This window comes from Syngnathus typhle, linkage group LG2 (genome assembly GCF_033458585.1).
Source record: "Syngnathus typhle isolate RoL2023-S1 ecotype Sweden linkage group LG2, RoL_Styp_1.0, whole genome shotgun sequence".
NCBI classification, from domain to species: Eukaryota; Metazoa; Chordata; class Actinopteri; order Syngnathiformes; family Syngnathidae; genus Syngnathus; species Syngnathus typhle.
Genome location: NC_083739.1, coordinates 9,115,612 through 9,140,200, shown reverse-complemented (window position 1 = coordinate 9,140,200; position 24,589 = coordinate 9,115,612). Strand labels below are relative to the sequence as shown.

At 43.2% G+C, this 24,589-nt stretch overlaps 4 protein-coding genes across 6 annotated transcripts in view; 3 read left to right on the top strand and 1 right to left on the bottom strand.

Annotated features, from left to right (window-relative positions):
* Positions 1-202: 202 nt before the first annotated feature.
* si:ch211-197l9.2 (uncharacterized) lies at positions 203-8,821 on the bottom strand. The gene is made up of 9 exons (XM_061300581.1): positions 7,952-8,821; positions 6,841-7,065; positions 6,528-6,686; positions 5,156-5,227; positions 3,864-4,952; positions 3,422-3,514; positions 2,663-2,712; positions 1,027-2,161; positions 203-957 (listed from the first exon to the last, which is right to left on the bottom strand). Exons 1-9 carry the CDS (start codon positions 8,591-8,593, stop codon positions 826-828), a joined length of 3,597 nt encoding a protein of 1,198 aa, XP_061156565.1. The 5' UTR covers positions 8,594-8,821; the 3' UTR covers positions 203-825.
* A 521-nt stretch (positions 8,822-9,342) lies between these two features.
* LOC133145444 (oxysterol-binding protein-related protein 2-like) lies at positions 9,343-16,772 on the top strand. Of its 2 annotated transcripts, XM_061268985.1 has the most exons (15): positions 9,343-9,457; positions 9,691-9,818; positions 10,473-10,587; positions 10,734-10,809; positions 11,255-11,389; positions 11,840-11,937; positions 12,031-12,213; positions 12,429-12,536; positions 12,621-12,710; positions 12,798-12,924; positions 14,123-14,227; positions 14,297-14,420; positions 14,493-14,583; positions 14,899-15,012; positions 16,349-16,772. In XM_061268985.1, the coding sequence occupies exons 2-14, from the start codon at positions 9,782-9,784 to the stop codon at positions 14,999-15,001; spliced, it is 1,392 nt and encodes a 463-aa protein (XP_061124969.1). In that variant the 5' UTR covers positions 9,343-9,457; positions 9,691-9,781; the 3' UTR covers positions 15,002-15,012; positions 16,349-16,772. The 2 variants fall into 2 exon arrangements, with proteins under 2 accessions (XP_061124969.1, XP_061124961.1); XM_061268977.1 differs by having other exon boundaries at positions 14,899-16,772.
* A 526-nt stretch (positions 16,773-17,298) lies between these two features.
* adrm1 (ADRM1 26S proteasome ubiquitin receptor) lies at positions 17,299-21,569 on the top strand. Of its 2 annotated transcripts, none has more exons than XM_061269008.1 (10): positions 17,299-17,396; positions 17,720-17,960; positions 18,149-18,265; positions 18,335-18,458; positions 18,654-18,740; positions 18,822-18,924; positions 19,018-19,277; positions 19,845-19,999; positions 21,059-21,161; positions 21,376-21,569. In XM_061269008.1, the coding sequence occupies exons 2-10, from the start codon at positions 17,751-17,753 to the stop codon at positions 21,477-21,479; spliced, it is 1,263 nt and encodes a 420-aa protein (XP_061124992.1). In that variant the 5' UTR covers positions 17,299-17,396; positions 17,720-17,750; the 3' UTR covers positions 21,480-21,569. The 2 variants fall into 2 exon arrangements, with proteins under 2 accessions (XP_061124992.1, XP_061124983.1); XM_061268999.1 differs by having other exon boundaries at positions 19,842-19,999.
* Positions 21,570-22,479: 910 nt separating this feature from the next.
* dock3 (dedicator of cytokinesis 3) overlaps positions 22,480-24,589 on the top strand; it is a 41,842-nt gene continuing 39,732 nt past the window's right edge. Inside the window, exon 1 of the mRNA XM_061272773.1 lies at positions 22,480-23,104. Within this exon, the coding sequence (XP_061128757.1) occupies positions 23,068-23,104 (37 nt within the window). The 5' untranslated portion in view covers positions 22,480-23,067. The remainder of the gene's footprint in view (positions 23,105-24,589) is intronic.

The window sequence follows — 24,589 nt, the reverse complement described above, 5'->3', positions numbered from 1 at the left end:
TTCAGGTATTGCAGTCTATTTGATCATTAAAAAATCTTGTGCTGCATGTTTATGTGACAGATGGAGTCAGGCAGCCATAAGAGGTTAAAGCAATTTAGTGTTAAGCAGGTCATATCTCATTAACTACTTAGCATTTACTTTTTTTTAACATGACACAACAAATTGGAGATTCCAGTGAGCTGATAATTGTGAAGCACAGACGCATTTTCTCTTGTGTTTATTAAATAGAACAAGTTGTTTCATCTCTCCAAAAGAACAAACCAAACCAAAAATCACAGTGTGTATATTACAGTTTTTGTGAATCCATAAGTTTCCAAAAGTGATTGACTCATTTGAATTGGCATTTAATAGGGTGCTTGAATGAGTTCAGCAGAAAACTGCCAGAGGTATAAAGAAAAAGTAAGAAATCATTGCAAGTGTGGTGGCTGCATTGCGGGAAAACAAATATATTTGTAAATGATTCACGTACACTCCTAGCTACAGAAAAAAGAAACAAAGCTTTCAGAAAGTAGGATGAGATTTCTTTCTACTTATTTAAGAAGACAGTACTGTAATTTGTCTCGCTCACTGATATTGTCTCCATTTGTATTTAGTTTTCACCACGTTTGATGGAAGCAAAATGGTGTCTGATGGTAGCCATCTCCATTTTGGACCTCATTGGCGAATTTAGTCGTGAATGAGGATCATTGTGAATCAAAGGACACAGTAGAAAGGCTTACACCACAAACCAAATCCACCTTACACACACTCACATCAATTCCACCACTTCATCACTATTCTGTCCTCTTAGTTGTGTGGTGAGACCGGCAGCAGCTGATTGTCCATTCACTCACAATTGGGCTCCGTAGTTTGGCATCTTGTGACTTTCCGGCTGAACGTTTCCTTCTGGTTGGATCGAAACGAACGAGCAAAGCAGAACGTCAGGGTGCCGCCGGAGCTGCAGTCGTAATTTCCGTCCTGGTTTGAAACACAAAGGAAAGCATTGAAGGAATGCAATCATTTTTGAGACTCTTGTGCTCAACTCACCTCTGCCCTGGGAGTTCTCAGGCTGGATGTTGCACCATTACTCCCGCTCTTCCGTTTCTCCTCTCTTTCGGCTCGGCCGAGCTCCTCTCTCTGCTTCATGAACCTGTGGTTGACGATCCCGGTCACGCTGTCGTTCCTCGGCAATGAGGCTGTAGGAGTCCTCGCGGGAAGGCGCTCCAGACCGCTTTTAGGCTTCTGGGCCGACCCCGGTCTTTCCGCCCGACCGCTCACTCGGCGTAGAAACTCAGTGACCAAACCACCTGCAGATTTGTTTGGGGGCTTGAGATTCGGACCTGGAGGCTGTCGATGAGGGCTGAGATTATGTCTCGCAGCAGTCATTTGGCGAGAGGGGCTTTGGTGAGTCCACATCGTTCGATCGCGAGTGTTGGCTGTAGATGAGGAGCTCAAATTAGATGATGCAGCAGATGCAGATTGACTTCTATAAAGTTTTGGGGAGGAGGCTGTGAGTCTGGACCTCTCTGTTCTAGTTGTTAGTCTGTCTAGTGAGGTGGAGATGCAGCGAGAGCGGGAAGAGACCAGACAGGAGTTGACTGCCCGAGAGGGGCTGTTCTTGACTGCCACGAGGCTTTGAGGGTCTTCTGTCTGCACGCCAACACTCACCATCAGTGGCCTGATGTGAGTCTGCGTACCAGAGCAGGCCACATCCACTCCGCAGCCCGCTAATCTTCTTCTGTTCGCCTGCAAGCCACCGTGACCCGCCTGCTTCCAGCCGGCGGCCATCTCCTTCATATCATCGCTCAGGTTGGCCGAAGAGCCGACGCAGAGCATCGAAAAGGAGGTCGGCGGCGTCCACCACGGAGACTGCGTGTCTACAGATTCTCTGTCACTTTCGGGACTTTGCTTCAGCTGAGCCAGTCGGACTCTGCGCTTGGACGGGGGGCTGTAGTAAATGCGCAGAGTTGACTTCTCAGGAGCGGTGTGGCTTCTCTCCATGAACATCTGCTCAAAGTCAAGATCGGGGAAGCTAAATGGCATGATTTGATGGTCCCATGTCTTAATCTGTGGCTCCTGGTCCAGTAGGGCAGCCTGCTGGCTCAGATAACACCAGTTCTTCCTCTTGTAGGCGTGTGGAGAAAGTTGGTGCTGAAGTTTCTGCCTTATGGAGTTGCGTATTCTGCAAATACAGTCGGCACAACAACCGTCTTCAAACTACTGCCCTCTGTCTGTTTTTTTTTTTTTGTGGCAGATATGAAGAATAGCATTTGTTGTTTTCAAAAATGGGTGTGGCGACCTGACTCATTTCTATTCATAACGCCTTGATGGAAAAAGGGTCATTTAGTTTGTTTACTCATCTTTCTGCCCCAATGTCAAGATCTGAAAGATATCCAAATGAAGTCCTTTTATGACATTGTAAAGTTAATTCACACATTTGTTTTTAAATACATGATTTCAAGATAATTGCTAGAAATGTGCAACAGAGATCTATCAAGTATCCAAGTGTGGCGTTATATAGTGTTAAACTGTTTTTGGGCCGTGGATAAAACGGGACCCAGCCTCGTTCTGGCATTCTCTGGATTTGTTTTATTAACAGTAATTAAAAGCGCAAATGCCACACGCAGAGGAAAAAAAGGTTTGAATGCCCCTGATGTAAATGTACAAATCAAACACCACCAACCTGTCAGTGTCAGCACGTCCCTCATCAGCGACAAAACCACTGACGGCACACTGAGGTTGAAGAGAATAATACATCCGCATGAATGACCATTGACACAATGTTTTTATCTAAGACAATTTGATTTCCACAGATGACAGTTTTGCCACATACTGTCAGATTACAAATCATTTTTCATTGCATGTAGCATTCAAGCAGTAGAGGACACCAAAAGGGCTCATAGTATGCAATACGTACAAAAATGGCAAAATTAAGCATTTGTATCAATGCCTTGATTGACATTTTTCTTTATTCTAACAACCATGGGGCCTTAATCTGCTCTATAACTATGCTTGTATCTCAAATAATAAAATCAATGTGAATGCCATTAATCTATTTTATGTTACCCAAAAGCCCCTTAATGCTCTTTTTTTTTTTTAAAGTTGATGTAAGATCAGCTTTATTGGGACCAAGAAGGGCAGTGTTTTTAGTGCATGCTGCATACTGTTGAAACTCAAAGGTCTGGATTACAAGTGCACAACTGCCATGACAGGATATGTCAAAATGTAGGTTACAACTTCAGGAGTGTTTTTCCACACAGCAAATTGTGTTCGAACTCTGCTGGCCTTTTTGGCTGCAGCCACGACAGCTTAGCCCTAATACTCTGTCACCAGTTTGCTAATGGTTCCTGCTGTACTTTCTGTCAAGGGGGCATGCAGCCAGAGCCATGGATCATCAGCAGGGCTTCCCGCTGCATCCCATAAACGGAGGACACGTTCTCACCTCACTTGCTTGGCTGTCGGGTGTTTCCTCCTGGATTTCGCCTTCCATGCTTTGCAGCAAACCTCGCAACATGGTCATGTATTTGTTCTTGGCCTGAATCAAATGTAGCAGAGCTTTAGTTTACGCTGTACATGTTTAAAAAGGAATTAAAACCAATTTCTTTTTAAAGCAAGACTACAAGGTATGTGCTAGCACTAATCAAAACATGATTCGTTTCCGGAACAAGAATTAAATAGAATATTTAATGAAAGGGGGACAGGATGCTGGGTGAAATTATTAGCGTGTGCCCAAGGTCAGCATGCTCGCGACCTTGGTGAGGATATTCGGTTCCGAGAATGGATTGATGGATGGACTTGGTAGATTCATGTCAATGACAGGTAATCAGAAAGTTTGAATATTTTCATGGCGAACGCCATATTGAAAAAGTATGCAAAGAACCAACCTCTTTTCCGTCTTGTACAGATTCTTGACACCACAAATGAAGGATCCACAGAATCTGCATGGACAGGTGCACTCTCGGGTCCCATTTGGACAAAAGCCCTTGTGTTGTTTGTTTTGTTCTCTCATACACATCGACGTCGAGAACTTGAAGGCATTCCTGCTTTTTTGCCGATTCTATGAAACCTTGACTGATAGTATCCTGATCGACATATTCTCCGCTGAGAGAGGAAAACACGTGACCTTCCTGGTGAGGGGAATTATTGCCACTGAGAAGGACCTCCATCCTCATGATAAAAGCCTGCAGCATGGCCTGTAGAAGCTCCAGTGTCTCGTTCAAAGGTCCTGGCAAGAAGAGTGACTTTGTTAGACCATCTGTTGGTGAGGTGAGCACACCACTGGAAGGAGAGGAGCAACGGCCGTTTTTGGGTGGAGTTTTCACAAGCTGGATGGCGGAACTCAAAATGCAGGAATGATCTCGGAGGGCGGCGAGACTTGCATAATCCGTCTGGGTCATTTGTTTCGGGCTGCTGTCAGGTGAGCTCTTGCCAAGGCTCTCGGATGGGTCCCACTCACCCCCTACGGGACCTTCTCTAGTAACGTGACAAGAGGGAAGCTGCCCTTCGGTATCCACTGCCGCCTTTTCGTCATGCGAGGCGCTTGACATTTTGAAACCTCTTTCCTTTCTGTTCTTCCTCACAGTGGAAGGCGACAAGCGCTCGTCCAGAACATTCCGATTCTCCTCCTCCTCCTCCTCGTCTCCCCGTCCGCCATCTCTCTCTTTCCAGTCGTTCATTTCCGTTCGCAGCCCGCGATTCTCCACCTCCAGCTCCACGATGCGGCGGCTCAGGAGCATGGCCTCCTCTTCCACCAGTTTCAAGTGAACTTTGACCTCCGCTTCCCTGGCGAAGGCGGACTTTTGTTTACGATCAGGCAATTGGGAGGCGTCGAGGTCGCCGTATGCCGAATGGTACCCAGCCAGCTGCTCGTGCATGACTTCACTCTCGGACACCATCTTGGTGAGCTTCTTGCACATGAGAGCCAACTCTTCTTTGGCAAAGTGGAGTTGGCACTTGAGATCGCTGTCATCCTGCTGTAAAGGCAAGGACCATAATGGAGGGTTAGCGAAATCTACTGTGGGTCAGTATATACCATAAGTGGGCAACATTTTCAAAATAATAATATACTGTAGATGTGGGGAAGAGGATAAAATAACCTAAAAAGACATTGAGATGTGGCCTAAAGTGTAATTGTATTTCCTGTATGTATTGAAACAAGACAATAACAAAAACCAACCTCAAGCTGTTGAGACAGTCTCCGTTCACTTTTACCGGCTGTCGATCTGGCACTTCGCTTCTTTAAAAAGCTCTAAGATATAAAACAAGACAGGGATGTGTTTTTGATGTGATTATTTGATTGATAACATGAAAAGACGGTGTTAATTCACACTTTTAATTCTGCATTCCAGGTGATGCAAACCCTTCTCAGTGGCCTAATTCCTGTCACACCCATATATTTAATGTCTCGTCCATTCTCCAGAGGTCTCAACTACCAACGTTTGACTTATCAATGACAGTTTACGTCACATCCAACTGTCGTGGATTGACAAGTTAGCCAGCTCCGGTTGCTGGAATGAAACTCCCCACCCTGATCCTATCTATTACATGGCGGAAGAGCAACTGCGCACGTTAAATTATTTGCGAGCGATTTCTTTCCCCCCAGATCGGAAATCAGCCGCAAAATCCGACACGAGAAATGAAGGAATCGTCAATAACTGTATTCTATTAACAGCGTTTATTAAATTAAATGTTTATTGTCAGACAACAGTCTCATTATGCCTGCGCTACTTTTGTATCTACAGTAAACTGACGATATGAATGTCGGAATACATTTCAATTTACAAAAGAAACCCCTGAATTTTTAACACATTTGTTTCTTTCCAGACGTTTCATTTTGATGCTCATAATGATGTGACAGAAATGGTCACACACCATCCATCCAGGTGAAATGCGAAGGTTGCCAATGCTCAAACCGTGTTTAGGTTTCTGGGTGAGCTAATCTAAGTGGATTCTCCCTGTAAGCATCTGCACCAGACTGATCTGAGGCTAAAGTACAGAATCCTGGATTAAAGAAGACACGTGCCACAAGTGAATCATGTCTGCTAGTCTCAAGGATAACGTCAGAGTGAAAAGTGTGACACTTTAAGGGCGTACCCCATCGGTTTTGGAACATTCTTTGATGGCTGTAGGTCACTGTGTCGGCACGGCATGCCAACTCCTGCCTTGCTGGATGCCATAATACATGCTGATCCCGATTTAGCCAGGCTTAATAGAAGCAGAAAAGCTTGGGTCTATTTTAGTAATCTCTCACTTGCTCGCACCCTCTGCTTGTTTTTCTCTGTCTTCTGGTTTGAGGATGTCAGCTGCCCAGGGAGGTCAGACTCCAGCATACCGGGAGGCTGCACCCAAGCAGCTGCCGGCCCGGCCCGGCCCTTGAGCTCATACGCTTGTCGTCTCATGTGCTTTGAATGGGGAGGGGTGCAGCCGGCTGGGATGTGTGCAGCTGTGAGGGGTCACCATGGGTTTGTGGTGGTGACACTTTTGGACTTGGACTGCACACGTCCACCCAAAGCATTGGTTTTGTTGTGTGAAAGGCAAAAAGCTCTCACCTCTCGGGCTTTCTCTAACTCAGCCTGCAAGACGTGCTTGGCCACCTCCAGCTCTTGTGTCTTCTCGCGAAGCATCTCATTCTCCCAGTCCAACTGGCTGTTTTTATTCTGCACCACCTCCAGCTCATTGTACAGTCGCAGAGACACACTCTTTGCAACCTGTGTGCAAAACCAATGAAGAAAGATTCGGTGCTTCATCAAATAGATACAGTATAAGTAAAAAATGAAGCGCAGGTAGATCGGGGTCACAGGTACCCCGGGGCACTACTGCTTGTTGAGTGATTCCCCCCCCCAGCACACACACAAAAATAACCTTAATATCATGCTCAAGTGTCCTGACCAGCTCCCCGTCCACTTGCCCGGTCTGGGCCACTCTGATGCTACGTCGCTCGGCCTTGCGGAGACGGTACTGAAGGATGCGGCATGTCTTGTTGGCCTGCTCCAGCTGCTGGCGTAGATCCTGCAGCTGGCGCATCTCCTCCTCCTGGAACATGTCACGCATCTCCAACATCTCACAGCGCAGCTCCTCTACCTCATCCTGGGATGTACACCACAGCGTGTTTGTGAAACTACACGGACTACAGTAATTTTTGTGAATTTGCCTTTTTCCGCAAAAGTTATGATCATTTCACTGTATATTCATCCTTGAATTTCACACCAGAATCTTGAGTTTTTGTGAGTATATTAGAGCAGTACTTCTCAATTGGTGGATCACGAACCATTGTAAATAGCTTTAGAAAATAGAATATAAATATGTAAAACACACGAGGGATTTGCCTCAGGTGGTTTGAGCCAAGCCTGTTTGTTGTCAACTTGTCAGAGGCTATTTTGAATCTATATATCATGTTCTTAACATCTGTAAAAGTGCGTGCAACAAAAGGAACAAAAGAAAATGCAACAAAAGGAAAATATTTGTCCCTGGATAACATCATTTGAGAACCAATGTATAAGAGGTGTAACAATTAATCGACAACTAATCGATTATCAAATTCATCTCTGTTTTGATGATCAGTAAATCATTTAGAGACACTGTTTGACATAAAATTCTCCAAATATTCAAAATGTCAGCCTCTCATCAGTAAATGCTCTAAGACTTCTGGAGTCCTCGCAGAGTGATTCTCTTTGAGGTGAATAAAAATAAGACAATTGTAAAGCATCTGATTTTACCTTGGAAAACAATGATCAACGTTTTTACCAACTTTGTGGACAAAAACAGTAAATTTGTAATCATTTCTGGACTGTTTGGATTTGAAATACGTCTTGTTTTTGAATAAAGACAGCCATTTTAAAAAAGTGGTATTATTTGACTCATCAATCAATAATAAAAAAAAAATATCAACAGCTAACTTGCAGCCCTTGAAAATATTGAAGTTGATTCAAGTCAATTGGCTGCCATTCAATTAAGCAGAACTGAAGAGCCTTACCCTCAAATACTCATTCTCCGACCTCAAATCTTCAACCTCCCTGACCAGGTCATCAGTAGTCTCTGCCATCATGAGATCCATAAATGTCCCCGAGGAGTTGACCAAAGTGAGCGCTCGTTCAACATCATCCAAGGGGGGAGAGCAAGCGGTGTGCGCTGCTTTCACGCGCTCTTTGCCGTCGTCTTTGCCTCCACCGACGGGTCCCTTGTAAGCTCTCCCGTCTGTCCATCTTAATTCATTGTCGCTAATGGGAGAGTCGCGCTTGTTGCCCTCCCACGTACAATCGGATATTTCTGAGCTGCTGTCAGAGGAGGGTTTCCCTGAAAAGCAGCCGGAGTCTTTGCTCAGGTCCTCGGACGTGTTGCTGGCGTCGGAGAGTTTCCTCTGGCCATCGGGTCGCCTCTGGCATTCTGTCACGGCGCTCATCGTGCGTTTCCGAGTTGTTTTCGCCTCTTTCCCGGAGCCACGATGACCTGTCGATGTTCCTCTTGTCTGGCTGCCGTTTTGGCTCTCTTTAGATGTAGACTCCTTTTTCCTCCTCTGGACAGTTCCCTGTTGGGACACCATGGATGCCTTCTGGGTCCGAGGCGCACTCTTTACGCATCTGTCTCCTTCTCTGTTCATTGTGCGACCGTTTTCCATTTTTTTCGTTTTATACCAACAAGAGCAAACAATTTGGCTTCTTCACTCCAGGCTGACCATGACTAAACATCAGTAGGCCAAAATCCTTTACAAGTGTTCTGCAAACAGATAGCACTGGATTTTTGACACCCAAAATCGGAACCAATAAGACATGCCGTTGCATATGAACAGTATTGGTCAAATTCATTTCCGGTTATTGCTTCAAAATAAAACCCCAACGAATTTTAGCGAAGACTCGGGAGGTTTGTGAAACATAATTACAGCTTTTAACATAAAGTATGATGTATTTTTATATCGATTGACGACTGATCTTTGCCCCCATATCAATGTGTGTTTAGCGCCCTGGCAAGGAGAGTCATTTGTTTTATCGTTTTGTTTCCGGTTTTGTCTTACACTGACTTCGACTACAAACTTGATGCGCTGCAACTACCCATGTACGAATAGTTTCATACAGTTTCATATTCTGGTTAAACTCAAATATGGCACAGAGTGACTGAATTAAAAAAATATATATATCGGAGGTCAATTTGTCGATAATTGCTCCATCTGTTATCAATATATTTAGGGTTTTTCTTAACTGTAATTATTAATGATATCATGAAATTTCGACTATGTGTAGAGAATGTCATGTATAAATTTTGAATTTTTAATCAAATAATTGACGCCACTACATTTATTAGGACGTACGTTTACCTGTACAAAAATAACTCGCGTTTATGAGCGCTCAATCTACACACTGCGCTGTGATTGGCCATTGCACACGTCAATCATGGTGTCCTTGCCACCCACTTCCGCCTGTCATCAAACGCTGAATTGAACTGTCCTCGATTGTTTACGTTCGGGGCACACTGATTGGCTTCACAGGTATATCTCAGTAAACTCGTTTTACAATCAGATGTCAGCATCTCGATTGCCCTTGACCTGTTTGGTAGTGCGCTGCTAACGTTAGTTTATGTCTCCTGAGTACGTTTTAACTCACCAGCTAGCTTCGCTAAGTAATGTTCGCTAGCTAGTCCGCGCAACATGCAAGTGGCAGCCAGCTGTCACCAACAAGCAGTCGGTAACAAAAGCGTCCTCATCCTTGCGTGTGTTTACAGTGCCCTATTTTGGCTCCTTGCGATGGTTGGAGGGGATCCAGACTTGGGGGCTCGCTGCTTTCAACATGACTCTTGACTGACTGTCCACACGATGAACAGCGAGGAGGAGTTTTACGACGCCGAGACAGGTGAGGCAGGCTGAATGGACAGCTGTCGAGTCGTCAAGTGTCGCGACGTCTGCATTCTCCACGTTGTAATGCTTGTAAATTTGAGGTGGCACATTTCATGTTAATTTGCACAGAAATAATTACAGTTCAAAAGAAGGCAATCGGAATATTTGTAGGGAAATCGTCCTTTAATAACTTGAGGCTTTTCAAATTTCCATATGTTGTGAAACTGAAAAGAGCTTTTTAAACATTTTTTTTTAAAACGATGAAATGCCAGAGAATATTCAGCAATGCCTTCAAATGAAAAAAAAGAAGAAGCAATTATTCTTTTTGGCGTCTCAACTAATTCCATATGACAGAACTGCTCTAAAACCTTACTGTATTTCATTGAAAGAAATTAAATTGTGGGACAAACACTGGAATTTAAGCAATTTAAATTATTTCAAAATCTAAAAAAATAAAGAGCCCTCATATAAAAAACTTGACTGTATTATGTACGTATGTATTACTGTATACTGTATTAATACTGGCATCTTCTTCCCTGGCATCATTTTACTTAATATTTCTCCCAACGTGCCAGCTAATTTGTTTTTGTGCAATCTTCCTGAATCAAATCTTGTGAGTGTATACTCTGTCTCTTGATGTGCTCAAATGAAAAAGATTCTTTTGACTCAGGGCTCGAGTCGGATGATTCCTTGGAGGTTAGTTTCCAGGACGCTCTGGTGTTCGATAGCAGCAACCAGGTCACCGATGGCTCCGCTGCAGAGTATAATGGAGTGTGGCAGCGTAGGTGAGGAATCTCGCATCCGCTTCCTTATATTCCTAATGTGTAAGAGGTCATTTGGTGTTGGATGTGATGGAGCCATTTGTTATATATGTGATTTCCAATTAAAAGAAAACAAAGCAAAACCTTTTTTCTGTTGTTCTTTTTGCCAGAAAAACCCTGCCTGCGGAAATGATCACCAGAAGCAATCTCAGTGTGACAAGCATACTGAAAAAATGCATCGGGATGGTGAGTCATGACGTCATGTTTTGAATTTTCAACAAGACCTACAGTAGAATGGAACACGTGCGTATGTTTAGGGTATCACGGTTTGACAAGCAGTTCATTCATTTTGCGAAAAGCTGTCTCACAACACAGCATGTCCAAACACATCGTTGATACATAATTAAACTTTATGCCCTCCAGTGACCCTGCAACTTTTTCTGATTTCTTTCCTCTTGTTTGTATTGTTGCAAATGCTCTTGGTCCTCTTCTCTGCTCACTTAGCTATATTTGGTTTGGCTATTACATTTTTGGATCATCACAAGGCCCAAAATAACTCGAGTATAATTTCTCTGGCTCCAACTGCTCTTTTTTTTTTTTTCTTTTTTTTTTCTTCTTCATTGTACACGCAATAATGTAAGCATCATTTCAAAACACTATAATGTCAATGTTTTATGTTGTGTTGCTGTAGGAGCTGTCCAAAATAGCCATGCCAATTGTGTTTAATGAGCCACTGAGCTTCCTCCAGAGACTCTCGGAGTACATGGAACATACTCATCTTATCCACAGAGCCTGCACATTGCCTGACTCCATAGAGCGCATGCAGGTATGATCAACTAATGACTCTTGGGACTTTTAGTATGTCAACAGTGGTAGGAAAAAACCAAACAAAATGAAATATTGAATTATTAATATGCCTTCAAATATGAATGCCACGACTATTTTGTGATAGGAGACGTTGAGGTGAGGTGTCTGCGTTTGGTGACAATTCAAGCCAGAGGACAGTTGTGACGTTAATCTTGATGGACAGGCATTTTATTATTGTTGTTGATTTGCTCTTTTTTTAGACTGACAAATCACCTGAGTGAGGCAATAAAAAATATGCTGCTTTCACTTCTGGTGTTAGGCACAAATATGTAAACAGAGGCCCTAGGAAGTCTATTGTGCCACTGGCTGTAAATTTCACAGCATTTATAGCGAGGGATGTCTGGTAGGGACGAGTTATTAAAATGAAATGAAATTGAACTGAAAATGATCTTTGCTTTTTTCTTAACAGGTTGTTGCTGCTTTTGCAGTTTCAGCTGTAGCATCTCAATGGGAACGGACTGGAAAGCCATTTAATCCGTTACTAGGGGAGACTTTTGAACTCACAAGGTATTGAAGAATGTTGGCGAAGTCCAAAAACAAATTTGTGTTAATTTGATTTTTGAAATCATTTGTCTTTCTTTTTTTTTTTTTTTTTTAAAGAGAGGAAGATGGCTACCGATTGATCTCAGAGCAGGTGAGCCACCACCCTCCCGTCAGTGCCTTCCATGCAGAGTCCCTGAAGCAAGAATTTGCATTCCATGGATCAGTCTACCCCAAACTCACATTCTGGGGCAAAAGTGTGGAGGCCGTACCAAAAGGCACCATGACGCTGGAGTTATTCAAGTAAGCGCTTGTTAATATTTGGTCATACTTCTTTCAGAATGTTAGATGTAAGGATGGTCACCATTAAGATTTTAATCAGCAGAACGCATTAAAATAATCTGAAAATTAGAGGGTTATACAAAATGATGGACATCTTGTATAAAATACTACATTTGTCTTGGACTGGTTAGTCAAACTAACAAAGTAATCTTGAAGATTTTGTGGATTTCTTTCAGACATAAAGAAGCATACACATGGACCAATCCAATGTGCTGCGTGCATAACGTTATCATAGGAAAGATTTGGATCGAGCAGTACGGAACAGTGGAGATTGTAAACCACAGGTACCGTGACAGATGTTTTTCTTGTCGGAGTGGAAGCATTTTAAATGACAGACGTCTGACATTGTGCTCGTGGTGTTAATTCAGCACAGGAGAAAAGTGTGTGTTGAACTTCAAACCAGGTGGAATGTTTGGGAAAGAGCTGCACAAAGTGGAGGGACACATACAAGACAGCAGGTAAGAGCAGTGCAACGTGATCATCAGAAATTCCTACAATGGTAAATCTTTTACGGAAACAAGTTTGCGTCTCTGCTGTTGAACCAGGAAGAAGAAACGCCGCGTGATTTATGGCAAGTGGACCGAGTGTATGTACAGCGTGGAGCCCAAGGTTTATGAGGCATATAAGAAGTCTGAAAAAAGGGCAGGAGCAGACTCAAAAAAGCTGAAGCAGGTGAGTCAATGATGTTTTTGCACATTCATCTTTCGCGATGAGCGCCAACTTTAATATTTGATGATTTCCTTTGCCAAAACCCTGATCTTTAGTTCCCGACACAGATTCAAGTTGGGTTACCTCGTTGTTGATGTTCTTGATGTATTACCCTGGGTCCATTTGCTCAAAATTATCCACAAATTATTCGGTTCCCATCACCATGTTTGACAGTAGGGCTGGTGTGTTCCTAGAATTGAAGGCTACCTTCCCCCTTTTTACATGAAATGAAGGGTCATCAAGCACAAACAATTCAGTTTTTGTTTCATCTGTGCAGATGAGCATTTACTATACAAAGCCCAAGTGGGTTTGGTGTGCAAGTTGAGTCGTCCTTGGTCCTAGATTCACTCTTTCAATTTTTTTTCTTCACCTCTCTCATCATCCTTCTGGCTAGCACAGGATTTGCTTGTGAGATTTTCCAGACTTGTATTTTTAAATAATATATTACACTGTCACTGGGACTAGAAAAGATTTACATCAGGCCTTGTGACCATCCTGACTTGTGAGAAGACACAATGCAGAGTCGCAGGTCCTCACTGAACTCCTTCATCTTGAGCAGGAATCTTGCACATTGACAGCTGTTTCATCGCCATACCAGAAACAAACTTGTCAGTTAAATCAAAGTAAAATAAAAATAAATGTTGAAAAAAAAAAAATACATTTTTAGGTCAAAATGTGCCAGCGGTATGCAAATATCCACACCTGTCCTGTTTTTCTCACCAGCTTCCTCTTTTTGTATTATGATACTATAGCTACAGTGACTGGCCGTATCGCTCGTGTGGTGTAGAACTTTGGGAGCCAATGGCTGTCGCTTGGCCCTTCAAATGATAGCATTACCAAAACTGTTCCCTTCTTTGACATGTTTTTCAGTCTTCTACTATGACTTGTTCATTTTTCTTTTCTTTCACAATAACATGCAGTGGCATGCGTAGCAGGTAAGGTTAAACATTTGTATTTGGTATCTGTAGTGTGCTGCTCCAGCTGTTATGTCCAAAGTGTATTGTGCTCATTGCCAGCACTAATCTACAATGCCTTGCAATGACATGCATTGCTGCTTGAGAGATGTGTATAATTTGTGGCAAGTGGATGTCTGTGACTCTCCTGTTTGCATCAAACTCAGTCCTCCCGCGTACGATCGTGATGTGTGTGTGTGTTTGTGTAGGAACATAGTAGTGAAGATAGGAATGCAGTTCATGAGACTGTGACTGTGATACCAGGAAGTGCCTTACTCTGGAGGATATCGCCACGGCCTGCTCACTCGGCACAGGTTGGTGTCACGCACATGCTTACGCTATGTAGAGTTCGTGGCTCGTGCTAACCTCATCATCCTGTTCAGATGTACAACTTTACCAACTTTGCCGTGACGCTGAACGAGCTGGAGCCCGGCATGGAGCGACTATTGGCGCCGACCGACTGCCGACAGAGGCCCGACATCCGAGCCATGGAGAGAGGAGACATAGGTAGCGACGGTCTACAACGTTGGCACGGTTGCGACTTTTCTTCTACTCTCCTGATGTGGTCTACTTACACAGACATGGCAAGTGCAGAGAAAGAGCGCCTCGAGGAGAAACAGAGGACCGCACGCAGAGAGCGATCCAGGGATGAGGAGGAATGGTCGACCAGGTATAAAACCGTGTGCAGATTGTTGACAATCGATTAATTATTTGCCGTTCATTTAAAGGGAGCGAAAACAAACTCAAGCCGAATCGGCCACTACAGGTTAATTAAAGGCCATATCATAGAAGTGTGTCTTTAAACGTGTCCTAAATGTTTCTACTGACTGTACCTTTCATTATTGATGAATGCACCATTTTTATCAAGGCTTCCTCCATTGTCATCATGGCGTTATCTGTAAATTCTCCCCCCAAATATCAGTAAATTGTGTCACCAGGCCCTCAAGAAAAATAATTCCAAAACTTTTTGTTCCTGCCCCGTCAGGTGGTTCCAGCTCGGAGCCAACCCTCACACTGGCGCAGAGGATTGGCTATACAAGGGTGGATACTTTGCCAGGAACTTTGACGACTGTCCCGACATTTATTGACAATAAAAGAGGTTTGCTCTTGATTCCTCGCGGTATCTTAAAGAATAGTGTGACGTATTGGACACGTAGCATTTGAACTGATCATGTCTAATGATAAATGCTGCCCATGGGAAAGGTTCTACTCCGTTTACTTACTCTAGATGTTGATCCTAATATGCCCTATCCTCACCTTTGATGTGCTTTACTAATATTCACAGTCTACACATATGGTCAGTGTTACAAAGCTGGAAAAAGATTTAAATCACCCGTTAAAGCACAGTCTGGTCTCTGTTTAAGTTCAGGTGCTAACCTCCAATGTTACATGTAGACAGGATTCTAAATTACCTTAGTTTGAGCACCAGACACAAGATACTTTCTAAAGAAATAATTTCCACTAGCCATTTTTTTGAAAACTTTAGCTCTTTTTAGACTTAAGCGAATATTTGCGACCTTGATTGAATCCTGATGAGAACCCAAGGTTTGCTGCCTTCGAACATATTTGCAATTGGATTTAAGCCCCTATTCCACTGAGTGGCCAACATGTTCAAATTTTCCTTGACAAAAGAAACATCCCTAAAAGTGTTGGCAAACTTTTTTTCATCATACGACCTTGAATGAGCCCTGACAAACTCTAACGCGAGCGTATTGGGCGGCGCAAGGTGATTATCCCCTACATATAAAATGTCATTTCCAGTGTGTCTAGCTGGGTTTTCTCCTAGAAGTCTAACAAAACCTGGCACCCACTTGAGCAAAAATGAGCTGCCTTTCAAAACCCCAAAACAGATGCCAGAATGATGCACGTTCACAACAACATTCATCAGGGGGAAATGCTAACAAAATTGCTACATGTATCACTGGCCAAACTTGCTAGTCAGTTTTTTATTGTCCGCATCTGTCAAAATGGATTTCAACCCATTTTGGTGTTTTTGTGGGTAAAGATTTAGAACCCTGCCAAATTGTGTTCAAATATCAGGGTTTATTTAAATGCATTTTTTGTAATGCATAAAAGCCGACTAATCCGCTCTGAAGGCATTGTGTTTTCTCCTACTAGCAGCAAACATGCAAAAAAAAAAAGCTGCTCCAACAAATTTACTTGCACGATAAAATGCTATTGTTGGGCCCTGATGTAGTTACTAATGGGTACAATTTTTGGCAGGCATTCAAAGCTGATCTTTTACACACGTTAAAGCCATAAATTGTCTTCTGCGCTGAGGGGAAATACTGTATATATATTCAGATTGACGTTCAAAGCAAAGGAGTCTGAGCATTTTCCATTTAACCGAAAGCTGTGACGATATTCTAAACTTATGTACACACAAGAACTTTTAATTCCGATTTGAGCGTTAAGACTTTATCATTTTTTTCCAGCAACCAAAGTCCTGTGTCAGAACAGGGCCTGAACCTATGCAAGCTGATCCATACAGTCCACCCTTCTGAAATGTGAAAAATGTAAACATTTATTTCCTCTTGAGCTTTGCACCCAACTGAGTGAACGTGTATGGAATATGATACGGCACGGTTATTTTATTTTTATTTTTATTATGAGCATTAACATTGCATCAAACTGCACAGTAGGCTTACTGTCCTGTGCACATACTGTTGGTTGGGTGAACAATGCCTACTTGAGTTCAAAACATCTTCAACCCTGCAGGCATTAAAGGTGCAGCATTCATTATGCTTTCTGTTTATGATGTCGGTCTAGTTGAGTCGTGATATTGTTTGTTCAGTGATCATCCCTGTGACATGAGACACATCCAGAACCTAGTATACATTAAAATATGGACTATGAAAACATACTGGTCACGTTATTTGATTACTCTATAGTACCAATGAAAATACTTAGATAATAATAATAATACATTCAATTTATATAGCGCTTTTCAATAACCCAAAGACGCTTTACATGGAATAAGGAGATACATTTATGAACAACATAATGTTTTCAGGTACACATAATTTCACTGGACATATATAAGACATTATATATCTGCACTTTGTTTATCTAAGTGGTGTATTATTGTATTTGTGGAATACCTTACAATAAAATCATTAACATTTATAATTGTTAAATTTTAATTGATAAATTTAAACATATATAAGACTTTATATATCTGCAATTTGTTTATCCAAGTGGTGTATTATTGTATTTGTTGAATACCTTACAATAAAACCATTACAATTTCGATTAAGGCGCATTGATCGTGGCGACCACTGTGAAACACCAAACTGTCCACCTAATAATGAGATGAGCAAAGCCAATCACAGTTAAGCACGTGACATTATTCTCCAATTGCAATCTTTCTTACTCAACTGGCGTCTCCACCATTCACACCGAAGCAAGTGACCGTCTAAAGCCAATCATAATCGAGCTTGTTCACAACTGCCACACTTCCGATTTTGATAACGCACAAGAACTGTAAGTACAAATCTCTTACTTTTTAACATTATTTTATCATTTTCCCACAACACAATGTCGTTTGTTACACTTTTTAGTATGTGACAGGAATATGATAATTTACGTTGTAAACGCTGAGCTGAAAACAGTCGTCCGGCGTCAAAGATGCAGCGTCATCCTGTGAGAGTAGATGACAATTAGCCAGAATATTGGAACGCAAACAGGCTATCAGTACAATGCGTGGTAAAGAAAGGGAAAATTACATTCATTTTTATTATCAATTATTTTAAATGTCATTTCTGGTAAACACGTAAGAGCGTTTTCCCGTCTTCTGTACCCCGCAGAAGTCTTGTCTTCAACATCACCATCATCATTATGGCTTCTGGAGCTTTGTTCCCCAGCATGGTATCTGGCACTCGTGGCTCCTCCAGCAAGTACCTGGTGGAGTTTCGAGCTGGTAAGATGACCATGAAGGGCAGCACGGTGACACCCGACAAGCGCAAAGGTCAAGTCTACATCCAGCAGACGGACGACTCCCTCATCCATTTCTGCTGGAAGGATCGCACCACCGGCAATGTGGACGATGTACGTGGGTGCTCTTTGGGAACATGTTTTCAAGATTTATCTTTCGATAGACTTTTACTGGTACCTGATCATCCACTGTAGTGACCAACGCAAAGACTCGCGTATACCAAACACGGCCTTTGAACAGCCGTCTTATGTTGTAGCTAATGCATGAAAGGATTTTCATTTTGGCCATCTGTCAAATGCAGGACCTGATCATCTTCCCCGATGACTGCGAATTCAAACGGGTCAGCCAGTGCACCACCGGACGTGTCTATGTGCTAAAGTTCAAAGCTGGCTCCAAAAGACTTTTCTTCTGGATGCAGGTATACTGCCAGGTGGTTTGAACCCCCCCTCCCCCCAACACGTTACATACAAGTCTGTTTGGATTTCAGGAGGCTAAGACTGACAAGGATGAGGAGTACTGTCGCAAAGTGAACGAGTATCTCAACAACCCGCCCATGCCTGGCGCACTGGGTAGCGGCAGCAGTGGAGGACATGATCTGTCCGCTCTTGGAGGTAACACGCATGCATTAGCACATGCGCAAAGTCAACGTCATCGTTATTGTTGCGCAATGTCCAATTAAACAATACTCATATAAGGTTAGGAGTGGGTGTTATGGCAAAAAAAGAAAAAAATACATTTAATATGGTCAGGTCTTCATATTTTGGCAGTTTAAAAACATTTGTGACATTCTCTGCTCTTGTGTAAAGGCGAGGGTGGTCTGCAGAGCCTTCTGGGTAATATGAGCCACAACCAGCTCATGCAACTGATCGGACCAGCCGGACTCGGCGGCATCGGTACGTATGATGGCGCTTGAGTGATGCCGGGAGTATTTCGTGATGTTGATTGACAAACGGCGCTGTCGGTCCCAATCGCAGGTGGTCTTGGCGCACTCGCCGGCCCAGGGTTAGCCAACCTCTTGGGCAGCAGTAGCAGCAGCAGCAGCAGTAGCGTTCCAGCTGCCAGCAACTCCTCCACGAGGTGTCCAAACTTCATATCCAAATATTTTTTTAGAATGGGATTATGTCGATAAAAGGATGCTGAAAGACCTTTTTGTCCTCCATCATCTGGCAGCCAATCTACTGTGGTCACGCCCACCTCGACCTCCGCCGCCAGTCGCCTCGGCTCCTCTCAGACATCTACCGTGCCTGTCAACCCGTCCGCCGCCACTGCAGCCTCCCCGCCTGCGAGCACCCCGCCCACGCCCACACCTGCTGCGTCGTCCTTGGCTGCAGCGGCGGGGGCTGCAGCAAGTAACCCCACGCAGCCCATCCAGCTGAGAGACCTGCAGAGCATCCTGGCGACCATGAATGTGCCTGCCGGTGGCACAGGAGGTAGGAAGGTCAACGTAGTACCTGAATTGCATCACGGCAAAGGGCGTGTGTGTATGCTGCAACCCCCACTAATCAAGCCAAAACATTTTTTATGAAATAAGAGATCAACTTTATTGCCCCAGTTGGGAAAAAAATTACATACGTTTGATTGTTGTTTAACTCTTTGACTGGCACCCCTTTTCAAAGCAGAGGTCCCCTTGTTGTTTTACATCGTTTTTAGAGAGACCGTTTTTTTTCTTCTGTGACAATATAAGCACAACCTACCAAAAGAAAGAAGACTCTCTTCTTTCATTTGGAATAATATTGTTACAAGTATTTCTTCTCTTTTGTAATCTGCTGTAGAACATGGATTGGTTTCAGCAAAAACAGCAGTTTCTTAGCAAACAAGCAGAGACAATACAATGTTATTTAGATCGTGCTTTCACAACAGCTGTCGCCGTAACAAAGCGCTATACAGAATATGTAAAGTAACAATACAAAGATAGAAGATAGAAGAAATGCAGGTGGCCGTCAGACTGGAAAAGAAAAGCCAATGCCATTGTAAGCCCAGTTTGTTTCCCACAGTAGACCTAGCTACTGCCCTGACTCCAGAGGTGATGGCTCCTATCCTGGCCAACCCTGAGGTGCAGCAGAGGCTTCTTCCTTTCCTCCCCAGTGGGGAGTCACTGCTCCAGAGCACAGACGAGCTCCACAACACGCTCAGCTCACCGCAGTTTCAGCAGGCAAGTTCACTTTATATTTAAGCAGTTCAGACCCTCTTGTAGGCTTTTTAACTTACACCTGAGTAATTATAAACTTTTTAATTTGGGGATAGCCCAAGCATCCAGTGTAACAACTTGCAATCAAACTTTTATTGATAATGTGACATTTTTTTACAAGAATTAAAGAAAAGCATTTTCATTTTGGTGTCTTTCAAATTGTAACTAAAGAAATATAACTATAATCGGACAGGTTGGTTGTAGATAGTGGTTGGTGGAAAGGGGGGGTTCACATTTTAAGGCCCACCAACTTGGCTTGTGCAATCACAAAACTTGAAAACAAAAAAGTCCCAGATTTATTTGCACAAAATTGACAGCAGAGGGCAGTATCACTTTTCAGTTGGTCGACTCTGTGTCCCAAAAAGACCTACATTTGCTGGGAATACTCTGAGGTTCTTGTTTGCAAACTGTCACATACTATGGCATTATGTTAAAATGTTTACAGTCCAGTTACATCCCTGAGAAATTTGGCCTAAAGAGGAAGTCACGTCAACATTTTCTGTGCAGCCCAACTATTGACCAGTCGGTTATTGCAGTTCTAGTACAAAATAGTACCGTATTTTCCGCATCATAAGGTGCTTCAGTTTGTTACGCTCGTCAGCAATGATTCTGGCTTTCCGAAAAGCTTGAATTGTGCCTCATAAGCATGACTCTTTGGAAATGCCGTTTTAGAGGGTCCTAATGCTGTTTGCTTTGCCTAAACTGGTGGTATTTATCAATGGTAGCGGAGGTACGTACTCTACGTATTACGTACAATTCTGTGACTTTTCTTGCCGCATCATGAATGAGAGGCTAACGGCAGAGTTTTCATAATTCATAATAATAAACATTTAAAGCGCACTAGCTGGCTAATTTACTATTCACATCCACTCCCGGGTTGACCTTCACATTCAGTCTGAATGTAGTGTCCCCCCCCCTCCTTTATTAATAAAGGAATACTTTTAAGAAAATAATAAAAATATGAAATATCAGAATGAAAATCAAGTTAAATGATCATGTCCTCTATGTATTTTTTCACTTCAGGCCATGAGCATGTTTAGCAGTGCTCTGGCATCAGGGCAATTGGGGCCACTGATGAACCAGTTCGGGTTACCCACAGAGGCTGTGGATGCTGCCAACAATGGAGGTCAGTGACTTTCACACACATCACACTTGATCACTGCTAGGGATTAGTAGTTAACACGCTTCCGTCAGCAGTATTAACAGAGTGTAGTTAGGCAACTTTAAGAAAGATTTCTTTTTTTTCCCTCTCTTTCAAATAATACGGCCTTGACAGTGTCAACCAAAAGCAATTTAAACAGCATTTTTTAAAAAAATGTTGTCTTCTATCTTGTCTGCAGATCTGGAAGCATTTGCAAAAGCAATGGAGACAGAAACAAAGTCCGAGCAGGACGGAGACTCCAAAGACAAAAAGGATGACGATGAGGACATGAGCTTGGATTAAAAAAATGATACCTCTGTATTTATTTAGCTGATGGTATTAGAGTATTAGCTTCTTGAATACATTCAATAAAGATACTTACAAGGACTACAATCAGCGTTCTACCTTTTATCCTACCCACAAAGCATAAAAACACTGCCTGACCAGCAGCACAGGGGGGCGGGGTTGGTAGTAGTGAACTCGTCAACCTACAAATTCTTTTGGTGGCATGTGCTAAGACATCCACAAAGTATTTTATGAAGCCTTTATCAAAGTGTTATTTGTTGTAACCCAATGGTGTCAGTAATAACTTATGAAGCCTTGCTGTTTCCTCAAGTGCTTTGCGTGCTAGTGTGATTAATGAACAGATGTAATGGATGGTTTAGTCATGGTCTGAAAAAAAATAGAGCTTCATATATCCTTGTGAATTTACCAGTTAATATACAGTATATTCCCACTAGGGCTGTCACAAATATTTTTAGAAATGATTATCCAATCGATAAATATTACTTTGATTATTCTGTAATGGTTGTTCAATGCTAGTTTACTTAAAAAGCAACAACAGCTATGGTTGTGACCAAAACAAGATTGTCTCACAATTAAAATGAGTCGGGCACTGAAGCTTGGTCATCAGTTAAACCACTGCTCCTCTGCATCAAGAGGAGCCATATGAGGTGGCTCAGGCAATTTCATCAGGATGTCTCCTGCCTAGTGTGCGGTTCTGCCATATATTTACATATCTGTGTCTCTCTTTGCGCGTGTATACGCTATTCAGAGATAGGAGTGGAGGTGGCTTGCACCAATGTTCAAATCATATTACAGCATGACAAAGCATTGTACTGATGATGGCACGTTGCAACGACTCAACTGGGAGGTAACCCCCCCCCCCCTACACACATGAGCCTGGCATGTACCACCCTAGGGGGCCGTGGAGTGGGCGGTGCATCTTGGCCTACGCACACTGGCAGCGGGGAGGCAGGGCAGGCAAGCGGGAGGAGGAACTGCAGTTTGGGAGAGAGGAAGGAGGGAGAGACAGCACATTCGCCTCCGCTTGACACATCGGTGTTGACAAAACGAGTCACGTGACGCGCACGAAGATGGCGCATCTTACGCTACATTGCAGCCTCCTCTCGATTCCTCTTGCGCCAAATCGGACCTATCTACGCTGCGACCTCGACGCAAATTAACATCTCATTTTTAACCCCTCTCGTCTCATCCGTGGACTGCAGAAGACTGCTTTTCTTTCTTTAGAAAAAGGCTACCGGATGAGTAGATTCTGAAAGCTACCTGCGCTTGACTTGAAATGCGGCTGGAATAACACCTTTGTGGAGACAGCGAAGCGCGTGCACGTGTGCGCGTCCCCCAGCTGGTCACGGAGACTGCATCAGATTGGCGATACACGCCGGGAAATAATAATAATAATATTTAAAGACTAAAAGCAGTGATTTTTGATGCTCCTTTCTCCCGGGCACCATTACTGCGCACACCAACGTCAGAATTCCTGTGGAGTCATGTAGTACGATCAACATCCTCCTCGTCCACTTCATCTCATTTTTTTTTCAAGCCGACATCATCTGATTTCATCGAAACAATGTGGCACAAATAACCAAATATGTGGATCCCTACCGAAGAGGAAAAAATCGGAGTTGGTGAGTCAACTGCATCTTTTATTGTTCATTATAGCAACGTTTGTTGTTCTCTATTAGCGTCGGAATAAGGTAAACCCAAGTCACTCAGTCCATTTTAATCTATTCTGTTCAAGAAACACATTACACCCAATGAAAAACAACATCCACTTCTAATGGCTGCATAGCAGGGAGGAGGGGAGGGCGGCCGGGTTGATGAGATTGCGTGGGATGATGCAGCCTCCAGCCCGAACCACCACCTCAGAGATGAGATCTCAGTGTGCTCAGGTGTTGATGGAATGAATCACACCTATACCCGCCGCGTGGTTTGTTGGAAATGCGTCAACTTGGCATTTTCTACAGCGTTCTAAGTGGAGGGTGATGGAGCTAGGGGGGGTGGGGGGTGGATTGGCGTTGCAACAACCACCAGGGGGCACTCTGACCCCAACAGGTGCAAGCGGCGTCCACCTGTGGACTTCTCTGCATGGGGTGGCTTGGTGCACATACACGTGTGTGAGAGAAAATGAGGACGCACGCACGCGCACGCACGCACACACACACACACACACACACACACACACACACACACACACACACACACACGCACACGCACACGCACACACGCACACACACACGGATGGATGGATGGATGGATGGATGGATGGATGGATGGATGGATGGATGGATGGATGGATTGATATACGTCCACCCACCAACGCATGCAAACTTTGTTTGAGCTCAATTATAACTACAGTTGAAGTACATAAATAAATTGTCTTTCATATTTTTTCGTGCTTCATTTCCTTTTATTTTATTGGAACCCTAACCTGCAAAGACCAAAACACTTATGCATAATAAATCTGATTTTTATTATTGTAAAACAGATATACGTATTGCTTGTGTTTTAAAAAAATAAATGCATGGAAAGGGGACCTTTAAAAAGCATTTGCATATTAAATCTAAATTGCAATATTGAGGGAAAAAAAGAGCAATCTGATTATTTTTCAAAATGTTTCAAACCTAAACTTAACATAACAGCCTTGAATTGCGCCCGCACAGACTTTTTATGTGGAACTTTTTCCACTGAAACAAGGCCGTGAATCAGATGGCTGCCTACAGTCCGTGGCTCTGCGCCAGTGGTTCACGTGCCCGGTTATGTCATTGCACATTAAGTAATCAAGTCGATTAATGGTGCTAGGTCACCACTATTCGTAATGGGCATTTCTAGGATCTGATGCGATCCTGTGGCAGCTGCCGGGAAACTAAAAAAATCAAGTGACCGATGACAAACGAGGCCTCGGTTTTTGTGGAATATGTCATTGGTTCATTCCATGTTGCCGCATAACACTGGAAACCTCGCGCCACTTTGCAGGTATTGTCGGCGTTCATAGCAATCTTAAAGTTAGTTGGCAAGTTGGAAAAGAATACTTTATTCTATTTTATTTATTATCTATTTGTTAAGAGTGCATTTGGTATATTTGCACTACACACGTACTGCTAAAACTGGCA

Bases quoted from the DNA above. Each gene is read 5' to 3' on its own strand.
- si:ch211-197l9.2 (XM_061300581.1), bottom strand. From the start codon at position 8,593: ATGGAAAACGGTCGCACAATGAACAGAGAAGGAGACAGATGCGTAAAG. The intron at 6,687-6,840 runs GTTATTTTTGTG...TTTTGCACACAG, and splicing joins CACTTGAGCATGATATTAAG to GTTGCAAAGAGTGTGTCTCT. The intron at 5,228-6,527 runs GTGAGAGCTTTT...TTTATATCTTAG, and splicing joins AGTTAGAGAAAGCCCGAGAG to AGCTTTTTAAAGAAGCGAAG.
- LOC133145444 (XM_061268985.1), top strand. From the start codon at position 9,782: ATGAACAGCGAGGAGGAGTTTTACGACGCCGAGACAG. The intron at 9,819-10,472 runs GTGAGGCAGGCT...CTTTTGACTCAG, and splicing joins GTTTTACGACGCCGAGACAG to GGCTCGAGTCGGATGATTCC. The intron at 12,214-12,428 runs GTAAGCGCTTGT...GATTTCTTTCAG, and splicing joins ATGACGCTGGAGTTATTCAA to ACATAAAGAAGCATACACAT.
- adrm1 (XM_061268999.1), top strand. From the start codon at position 17,751: ATGGCTTCTGGAGCTTTGTTCCCCAGCATGGTATCTGGCACTCGTGGC. The intron at 19,278-19,841 runs GTAGGAAGGTCA...TGTTTCCCACAG, and splicing joins GCCTGCCGGTGGCACAGGAG to TAGACCTAGCTACTGCCCTG. The intron at 21,162-21,375 runs GTCAGTGACTTT...TCTTGTCTGCAG, and splicing joins GGATGCTGCCAACAATGGAG to ATCTGGAAGCATTTGCAAAA.